A 10,528-nucleotide genomic window follows, 5' to 3' on the forward strand; every position below is an offset into this window, starting at 1 on the left:
CTTCCATTCTCTTCAACTTTGGGTGTACTGTATGTGGTTTGTTTAACCAAGTCCTGGTGTGAGGTCGACGACCCAAATGGTTGATCTTACGCTCTGGACGTGGGGGTGATAAAGGATTGTTTCGGTGCTATGCATGTGGTGTAATTTTATTGTAATGGTGTATTCTGGGCCAGTTTCATTGAACACGGTTACAGGTATGGCGGAGGAAGCACGCATAACTTATGAACTCAGGAATAAAGTACAAAGAATCAGTTGGTGACCCGACCCCCCCCCCCTCTCCACCCCTGACAAGTCATGATATCAGGTCGTTATGGCATTTGATGATTGTTTTGTGGGGTTTCAGACCAGTATACTATTTTATGAATATATTTGCTCAGGGACTGCTGAGGTTTAGGATCCATCACAGGTTGTGGGCTTAAACTCGGGGAGGCGCGATCCTTGACCTCATCAATTCTTGAACTGGGGAGGTCATGTCACCCATTTTGTTGTAACTCACGGTCCAAACAGGGACGTACATGAGTCTTGGGTAATTATTGGGTCATTAAGAACTCACATTGGGACCGGTGTCATATTCCCTACACTGATAATATTGGTAACTAGCGATGTAAGATGAGTTGAGGGATTAATTCAAATGAACTATTGCCCTATGTAATTAATAACTTTCTACTGCTGTAAGGATGTTACTGATGATTAATACAAGTGTCCATTACCTGTGCATCTCTTGAACCCCAACCTCAGGAACACCAGTCCAGGTCACGGTAATTAACTCAGGTAAATATATTTATTTTGTTTGTGCTGTTTTGGCATTCTGAGGGGCCCTTCTACTGCATTAATCAACACCAGTAAAAATCCTCATCAGTTACACACATACACACGCACACACTTCTTCTTCTTCTTCTTCTTCTTTTTTTCTTCTTATTATTATTATTTTCAACTGAAAATTATTAGTAACAATAGTAATTCTTTATATAAATATTCGCCACACAAAATGATACTGACTTAATAAGCGCCACTCCTGACAGTACAATTCCACAAGAGAAGTAATAATATACTTACAACGTTGAGGTCTTTGTTACCGCCGGTGTCCTTATAGTAGGGTAGAGCCCTGACTGGTGGTGAACGTAGTCATTCCAAGAACCGTGCAGGTCGTAGGTCATGAGGTTCAACAGGTCTACGTACATGGCTATCCCCGGCACGTCATAACCAAAATCAATTTTGTCTTTGGCTGATGATACGGCAGCTGTCAGGATCATCCCCTCGGCGTGTAGCGCGTCGTGTATTTCACTCAGTAAGATCACATAATTCTCCTGAAGGTGAACCAATTATGTTTGTACTGGGACTATCACAGCCTCACTTTAAACACGTGCATAGCCTCACAGCAAACGCCATATCAAGGCCTCATAATAAATACAAACAAGACCTCATAATAAAAAATCATAAAAGCCTCGTAATAAACACCACCAAAGCCTCATAATAAACACCACCGAAGCCTCATAATAAACACCACCAAAGCCTCATAATAAACACCACCAAAGCCTCATAATAAACACCACCAAAGCCTCATAATAAACACCACCAAAGCCTCATAATAAACACCACCAAAGCCTCATAATAAACACCACCAAAGCCTCATAATAAACACCACCAAAGCCTCATAATAAACACCACCAAAGCCTCATAATAAACCTAAACATAATACACATATATGAATCTTTGCCACTATTCCAATTCATATGACAGCTTTAAGTGCACCAAAAAATAATTGATAACATATCCCTTATATAACTCAGCCATGTAAATTATCTTTCTTAATTACTCAATGATAGATAGAAGGTGAGGGATACACTTAATAAGATGATTGTTGCAAATTATTGTTTTTCCTGCCAAAGTGTCACTGCAAGAACAAAGTCGAACGTCACTTGTCTTGTCTTAGGAACTACAATATTTGTGTTTGTTTATCAACTGATTTCCATCCAATCTTATATTTTTTTTTCTGGGAATATCCCACCCGGGCGCGAATTTTTTTTTTCCTCAGGGCTTCTGTCATTTGAACAAGCGGCACCGTCGCAGTATTTGAAGCGCGGCACCACTGTACAATCAACTGGTGGCAGCAATAATTCGTTCTATCTTGGCCGTGTTGGCTAAGTTAGGTTAGGTTAAGTTAGGTTAGGTTAAGTTAGGTTAGGTTATTATTTGTTTGTATTAGTATCTATTACATCAATATTAAGCCAAGCATGAATGATCATCTCTTATTCTCTCTTTCTTACAGAATGTACAGTGGTGCCGCGCTTCAAACACTGTGATGGTGCCGCTTGTTCAAAATGATGGAAGCCCTCAGGAAAAAAAATCACGCCACCCGGACACAGGTTATCGACCCACAATGGGGCCTGGGGAGACGGGGTGGTGCAAAAAAAAAAGAGTAAAAATAAATAAAAAATTAAAAGAAAAAAATATATTTATCTACACCACGAAGATGCCGGAAAATCAGCTTTTTAAGGTGAGACAGATTGTAAGAGTAAGGAAACACAGAAGAAGACAGAGCATTCAACAGTTTGGATGTGTGAGGAAAGAAGGATGTACTATAACGGGTTATTCTAGCGTGACCGACATCCACACAGAAACGGTGGGCACCGCGGGCAGGACGAGTGTTACGGGCCCATTGCCTTGCCAACGGTACACAGGATGCCAACTCCACGGAACATTGCCCGTTAAAGTATCTGTAAGAGAGAGAGAGAGTGAAGCAACATTGCGGCGAAGAGAAAAGGAAGAGAGATTATCAACTAAAGTAGGAGAGTTAATAAGACGAAATGCCTTTGATTCCACCCTATCTAACAGTTGGACAGAAGAAGAACCACCCCAGATATGAAAACAGTACTCCAAGTTAGGACGAATGAAACCCTTGTAAACTTGAAGCAGCTGCTCAGGAGTGAAGTAGCTACCGCATCCGTACAGCATTCCCAGCTTTCGGGAGGCAACTTTACTGTAACAATGTTGTGGATGTGTGGCTTCCATGATATATTAGATGAAATGGTGAGGCCTAGCATATCTATTTTAAAATTTGGTAAAATTAAACGATTTTAGCTCTAAAAACAAATATAGTTTGAGAGTTAGGGGGAAGGAACATGTGAGAGGAAGAATGAAGAGTAGAATAGAATTAGTAGGTGAAAGAACAGACCCGTGTGGAACACCACTATTGGTAGAGAAAGAGCGAGAGATCGATTCCTCGAAAACAACTGCCACGACGAAAGTTTTCCCATAATCCCGAATAGGGGATGACCAAATAGGGGTGCAGTAGGAAAGCAGATCACCAGTAGATCTCGCCTGGCGAAACCTATACTGGTGATCCGACAAATGAGAAAGGCATTGAAGGTGACGAAGAAAATTAGAGTTTAAGATAGTTTCGAAAATATTAGAGAGGATTGAAGTTAAGGCAATTGGGCGATAGTTAGAGGGATTAGAACGGACACATTTCTTCGAGATGAGCTGAACCGAGGCATGATTCTAAGAAGAAGGAAAAGTTTGGGTTTTGAGGCAAAGACGAAAGAGTCGAGCAAGCACAGGGGTCAGTACACTCCTTCAGAACACGAGGGTGTATTCCGTCTGGTTCATGCGCCTTACATCCAGATTGGATAACACACCAGCAATCCTACGATTTGAGATTATAGGAAAGTGCATGGGTTCAGAAGGAGGAGCAGGAGTGGATGTGGTAGAGCTGGAATCGTCTAAGATAGAGTTAGAGGAGAAAAAGGTCCCAAAGAGATTGACTTTATCAGAGGGAGAGTTGGCACCGATATCAGTTCGGAAAAGAAAAGGAATAGACGTAGTGCAGAAGGATTTATTAGAAGTAGAGTTAGTTAGGTCTGCGGACTTTTTCTTGTTTTTTAAATTCCGGTTCACCCTACGATTCCTAGAAGTAATGAAAGAGGAGTGAGTAACAGGAAATAGTTTCATAGCTTGATATGCCGCATCTCTCTCCATACATGCAAGAGAACAAGAGCACTCAAACCATGATTGTAAAGTGAAAGTTTTGGTAGAACATGGGATTAATGCACTCATACCACCCAGCAATGCAGTCAGGACATAACGAGGCGTCCCGAGTGAAAAAGCAATACCCATCCCAGGGAAAGTCGGAGAAAATTTCTCGCAAGGATTGCTAGTGTACCCTCCGATAGTGCCATAGTTGGCGCTTAGAGAGGAGTGGGGGAGGTGGTTGTGCCCCGGAAATTAAGTTGAATAGTGTGAGGGGTTAGACGTAAAACAAAAATCAAGAATGTCTGCAAATTGAGTGTGTCAATGTAGAACATGTGTAAGTGACATTGTGTAGGGTGTTTGATTATTTGTTCCAGATCATTAAATGTGATGTACATTGAAATTCCCTAGGTAGAGGATTTCGGTGTTGGTGTGTGGATAGCAATGACTCATGGCAAGAAGTTAGATAGTCAAACAGTTCGAAATAGTTGGGAGAACAGTATAGGAAACAAAGGAAAATAGTCATAGTTAGTAGAGATATTTTGAGCCAGATGACATCATAAAGAGAAGATTCCAAATCCGTGAGTCGAGCTATAGGCGTCCGTGTGTTGCAGTAGGCGCAGACACCTTCCTTAGGACGGAAAAAGGTATAAAAGTTGTAGTTGAAGACTTGAAAAGGTTTGGGTGAAGCTGCTTAGGTCAACTGAAGTAAAGATAGTAGTAAGAGATTGGGGGAAAAGTTTATTAGATGGTGCTCCACAGAAGAAAAATTGGATTTCAAAACGCGAATGTTGGAAAAATGAAGTGTGAAAAAAGCCGATCCTCCAGCAATCGCGGTGACGTCAGTTGAGGCCCCTGTAGTTTGATGATAGTCAGTTCTGCCCTGTGGTCCATAACCATCCTGACCAGTGGGACCCATCTGAGAAGGCCCGATTCAATAGTATTGTCATATGATATATTAGGAGAATAAAAAAAAATTACAATATAAAACAGGTCAAGAGTGAAAAAAAAATTATATGTTGTGTTTTTAAAGTTCTGTAAGGGAAACAATAGTGAGACCCTGCAATTGTGTGTGTAAATGAGGCAGAAAGTCAGATAGCAACCTCATACATTGAAACAATTTTTGTGATGCTATATGGCAGCTGGGTTTACCAATAGACAACACATTATGGTTTCAATATCTTCTCAGGAGGTAGTACCTCCTTGTTTGGTAGCTGCCTACTACCTACTACCTAAAACCTAAAACCTAAGAATCTTCCAGAGAATTAGACTACAAATATTGGTTTATGTGCCTTTCACAAAAATGTGACCCTAACTTTTGATCATTGGACTCAAAAATATATCAGTAAAATATTTATTTTGCAGTTCATTCTGTTCGTGAATTATTTATTTAACTATGCTGTATATAGCTAAACATCCTCATTTCTCAAAAATGAATATTCTTGAGCTTGAATAGCCATTGTTTAGTACTGATACTGTCTTATAAACACGCAGTGAAATAAAAGTAGCTGCCAAATCGTAGACACTTTAAATCGGATCATATAGTTAATTGAATTCGTTCGATTCTTGGACACAAAGTGTTTGTATTTTCTTAAAATCCCTCGAACCCGGAAGTAATATGAGTCTCTCTATAGTCCCATGAACAGCCCTTTCTATCTTTGGCCTCGGTAGTTTAGGAATCAAATACTTTTAGCAAAGCATACCTTGTCTTCAGGTATCCCACCACGCATGGTTGGGTACTCCCAGTCCAAGTCTATTCCATCGAAGTTGTGTTCCTTCAGGAGTGCTATGGAAGTGTCTATGAAAATCTTCCTCATGGAAGGATCCGCAGCCATCTGTGTAGGTAAGACGACAGTAAGATATTCTTCCAGTTACATTACAATTTCTAATGCAGAGACAGGTAATGGTTTGTAGAATCAGGTGCTTTCTATTTAACTGACCTTAGAGTATTTCTCAGAGCCGTCCTCCCAGCCCCCGACGCCTAGAAGTGTTTTCAACTCAGGGTTTTGCTTCTTAAGGGCAGTGAACCTATTGTAGGCACACTCTCCGCCGTTGTCACAGAGTTCATGATGCGGGTCGAGCACCTGAAAATTAAAGTGTTTTAGTAAACTCCTTTTTTTCGGTAAATAAAAGAAGAGTCAATGACCACCACTGGTGTGTATTACACAATAGATATATGAATAGCCCCCAAAAAATCTTAGTCTAATACAAAATATTGTTACGATCCTCCTTTCACCGCTTACCCAGCCTCCACTATTGGTTACCAGTGGCCAGGGTGATATGTACAGAAGCAGTAGATATCTTACAAGAGTTGTCGAAATACCACCGGCTGTCCCGCCAGTCTCCGGTAATTACCCGACGATCGGTATCAGTGTACAGACAAACAACAGGCAGGTAGATTTCCACCAGGTCACAGAAACACGCTTGTGTAATGTAGTCTTTTTTAAAAAAACAGTAATTCTTCACAACACTGTTGACAGGGCAATGTCTTCACAGCTTAACCCCACACTTCGAATATATAGTCAGCACACTACCAGTTAACATTTCCTTAGTCTTTTCACTTTGTATTAATCACAACAATTCCACAATACTCGCAGAGCAATTGTCTTCAGTCGTTCTGCTAGTCTCAGTCTTTTTTCACTCGGAACAGAGGCGGCGGACCAACTAACTCCTAGGGACTTTGAATTGAATTGAAACAGTTTATTTAGCCCCCCAAAAAACACGGATACAGAGTGGATAATAATAACAATATTAACATGGCTGAGCCAGTTGAGAGCCTGAGCTCTCCTGTAGGCAGTTGATATATACTGTACATTTATCTCAAGGAAGTATTTTGTAACATTTAGTATCGTCTGGAATAGTACACACAGCATGGTGGTAATAAGAACATATCATTATGTTACCACAGTTAACACTTCGATATTTATTTATTTTATTTATTTATTTTGTTTACTTTCATTTTTTTTTTTGCTTTTATATTATAAGTCTATACATAAGTTATAGTGGAATTGAAGAGCATAAATATAATGGGGAAAGCAGTACAACATAGTACAACATAGGTTGAACAAGAGGACAGAGCTGTCAGGATTATGTGGCAAATGTATTTATTGCAATTTTAATTTCTTGATTATCTACATGATAATTTTGATAAAACGGTTTTGATGGTACAATAAAAGCAAGTATATATAGTAGGTATTACAAAAAATATTCATACGTAGACAACAGATAATTTTTAAGAGATGATTTAAAGGAAGGGAGCGTAGTCTTTGCTCTGATGGGTGGGGGTAAGTTGTTCCACAACTTCACACCATGATATTTTATGGAGGTCTGGGAATGAGAGGAGCGCGTGGGGGGTGGTCTTAGTAGCTCTTGGTGCCTTAAGTAATATCTCTGATTATTCTGGAACTGGAAATAATTGTTGTCAAGCAAGTGATTGATAGATTTGTAAACAAAGAGGGCACAGCAGTAGGTGTTAATATCCTCGAATTTTAACATTTTCAATTTAGCAAATTGTTCGTTTGTGTGATCTGTTTTAGTTTCAAGTAGGTCATTGTCGGTACAACTCTCTTTTATGCAGTAAACAGGGATTGTGTTTTTGAAGAGCCAGAGGCCCCCCCCATAGTATGTGACAGCGTATCAGGTGTTGGGAAACAAGATCATGATAAATTTCTTTTATTGTTGTGAGAGTGAGTGACTGTCGAGTGTGATACATAATACCGCACTGTTCATTGACTTTACTATGAATGGCTTGTATATGGTTTCTACAGTTAAATTTCTCATCAACAATAACTCCGAGGAAATTTGTATTTTGTTCGCGTTTGAGGACTGTAATACCAAGGTACAGGGGGTCCAAGTCTGGGGTAAATTTTCCTTCTATGAAAGATCGTGTAGTGTTTTTTTTTTCGAGGTTTAAGGTCAGTTTATTACGTACTACCCAGATCTTGACTTTAGTCAATTCAGTGTTCATAGTTCTCATCAAGGAATGGAGGTCTGAGTTCATGACATAGAGATTACTATCGTCTGCAAATAAGTTGTATTTTTTGAGTGAGCTGGCGTGGACTCTATCGTTTATGTACAAGAAAAACAGTACTGGACCGAGAATGGAACCTTTGGGGGTCCCCATACAAGATTGGCGAGGAGTCAGATTGGTGATTATTATAACAGACATACTGCATCCTCTTGGTCAGATATGAGGTAAACCAATTGTGGGATAGGCCCCCTAATGCCGTAATGTTCAAGCTTTGAAAGGAGGATGGTATGGTCGACAGTATCGAAGGCTTTAGAGAGGTCCAAGAATATACCGACTGTGAACTGACTGTCATGAACGGAGTTTAAGATGTCATTAGTAAAGGATAGCAGAGCACTCTCAGTCGACCTTCTAGCTCTAAATCCAAATTGGAAGTCTGTAAAGATGTTATTGGCATTGCAGAAGGAATTTAGTCTACTACATGCTAGCTTCTCCAGTATCTTACTCGAGGCTGGGAGGACTGATATGGGGCGGTAATTCTTGAAAAGGCCTTTGTCCCCAGATTTTTTATATGCAGGGTGAACTTTAGCAATTTTCAGTTTATCAGGAAAGACACTACTAGTGAAGGAGGAGTTACAAATGTGTAGGAGAAAAGGTAGTAATTAGTGGGCTACTTTCTTAATGATGCTCATTGGTATATTGTCTTTGCCTGCTGGTACAGCAGTTTGCTGTGTGTTTTGCAGGTAGGCTCTAAATTCCTCATGGTGATCAGGGATGCTCTCTGCAAGATTTTTGCCAACATTAATATAATATTCATTGAAGTGGTTGGCAATGAGGGAGGGTTCCGTTACGCCCGAATCATTTATCATAAAAGCTGAGTGGGGGGGCCGAAGGCTGAGTGTTCCTGTTCTGAATAGAATTTATGACATTCCAGGTTTTCTTACTTTCGCCTGATGCTGACTGGAGCTTATTTGTATAATAGCTACGTCTGGCATTTCTAACTGCTTGAGTTACTCTATTTATGATATTTCGGTAAGCATCACCGAAAGTTATGGATTTTTTTGCAAATTTCCTTTGGATTTTGTATTTTTCTTTTATCATTATCTTAATTTCACTTGTGATATAGGGTTGGAAAATGGATGGAGCCCGTGCCTGCTTATGTACGAGGCGTCAGATGCTTGTCGAACATCCTAGAATATCCCAGAGATGCCTGTGAGATTCTACATGTACAACGTTCTACTCTGACAGAAGCTTACAATCATATCAAAAATGATGCAATACATTCTAGAATATTCTTACATAATTAATACTTCAACATCATCAAAATATACACGAAAATTTCACTAAATTTGCCAAAATGACTGTTGCTGAAAACAATCAAAATACCTATTTAACAAAAGTATAATTCGGAATTATGCCTCGGTATAACAGCAGGTAAAAGTTGTTATTTAATATATATAATTAACAACGACTATTACCCCATAGGTTACCCATCTTTACTCACGTTTATCTCTCCTGTAGTGGTGATACCAGCAAAGGCAAAAATAAGGTGAGTGCAGATGTTGGGATCAACGTCTTCTACATCGAACATACCGGGCCCCTGGCGATACACAGCCCAAGACGCCATGTAGCACACCATCACGCTCTCTGGGCACAAAATAGGAAGTCAATAGCGGTCTGTGGCTGTAAATGTTGCAACATGAATCCTGTGTGAGTTGTGCCCTGCAACACGGTCATCTAAATGTGGTTTACGAGTTGTATGGTCACGATTACACCTCAACACAACACACTCAGTGGGCCGGTCACTACTCATACACCATAACTTTAAACACACTACATTCCATCTCCAAATATTGTATCTTTATCACTATACGTTGTTATTGATACACCTTTCTATGGATGATAAAATATCGCATAAAATTGATTCAAATATTGCTTAAGTCTGTTAGTTTTGGGGAAAATCTTGACAGACTGGATCAAAGAACTAAACATGGTAGTCAAAAGAAAAAGCATCTTTTCCATCCATCCATGTCCACAGGAGTTCTCCCTTCTCTTTAGTCTTCTAAATGTTGTAAGATACGTAGTTTTAGCTATCTCCCAACTCTTTTTTTTCTTGTCTCTCCTGGATTCACTTACATTGTTTTTTTTCATCTTGTTTTCTCTCTCTCTCTCTCTCTCTCTCTCTCTCTCTCTCAAGGTATCCAAGTCATCTCATTGTAGATTCTTCGATCAGGTTTACACCCTCATTTTGGCGTTTCTTATTCTTTCTCTTCTCTCTTTTCTCCAATCTCCGAACACAGTGGATAAAGTATATTGTTTTTGCCAGGAGTGTAGATTCAAACCCATACATTAATAATGGAATCAACACTGCCTCACATATTATATATTTCGTCTTTCTTGTCACATATAGACCTTTGGTTATTGTTATATCTTTTTTTTATATCTTAGTTTACTTAATGGCCACCGAAACTAGAGGTGGTAATGTCGAGGGAAGAAGGCCAGTTACCTGTGTAGGATAACTCTCTCACTCTCTTTTTTATTACCTCTGTCATGGGAATGTGCTTATTGTATGTATATTATGTATGCTGGATT

The 10,528-nt window shown here is 39.6% G+C and overlaps 1 protein-coding gene across 1 annotated transcript in view; it reads right to left on the reverse strand.

Annotated features, from left to right (window-relative positions):
• The window catches only part of LOC121879338 (chitotriosidase-1-like), a 44,216-nt gene extending 33,940 nt beyond the window's left edge, over positions 1-10,276 (reverse strand). Inside the window, exons 1-5 of the mRNA XM_042385940.1 lie at positions 9,441-10,276; positions 5,910-6,053; positions 5,673-5,804; positions 1,057-1,307; positions 346-459 (exon numbers count right to left, since the gene is read on the reverse strand). Of these exons, the coding sequence (XP_042241874.1) occupies positions 346-459; positions 1,057-1,307; positions 5,673-5,804; positions 5,910-6,053; positions 9,441-9,575 (776 nt within the window). The 5' untranslated portion in view covers positions 9,576-10,276. The remainder of the gene's footprint in view (positions 1-345; positions 460-1,056; positions 1,308-5,672; positions 5,805-5,909; positions 6,054-9,440) is intronic.
• Positions 10,277-10,528: the final 252 nt, after the last annotated feature.

Source organism: Homarus americanus, unplaced genomic scaffold (assembly GCF_018991925.1).
Source record: "Homarus americanus isolate GMGI-L3 unplaced genomic scaffold, GMGI_Hamer_2.0 scaffold16894, whole genome shotgun sequence".
Lineage (NCBI taxonomy): Eukaryota > Metazoa > Arthropoda > Malacostraca > Decapoda > Nephropidae > Homarus > Homarus americanus.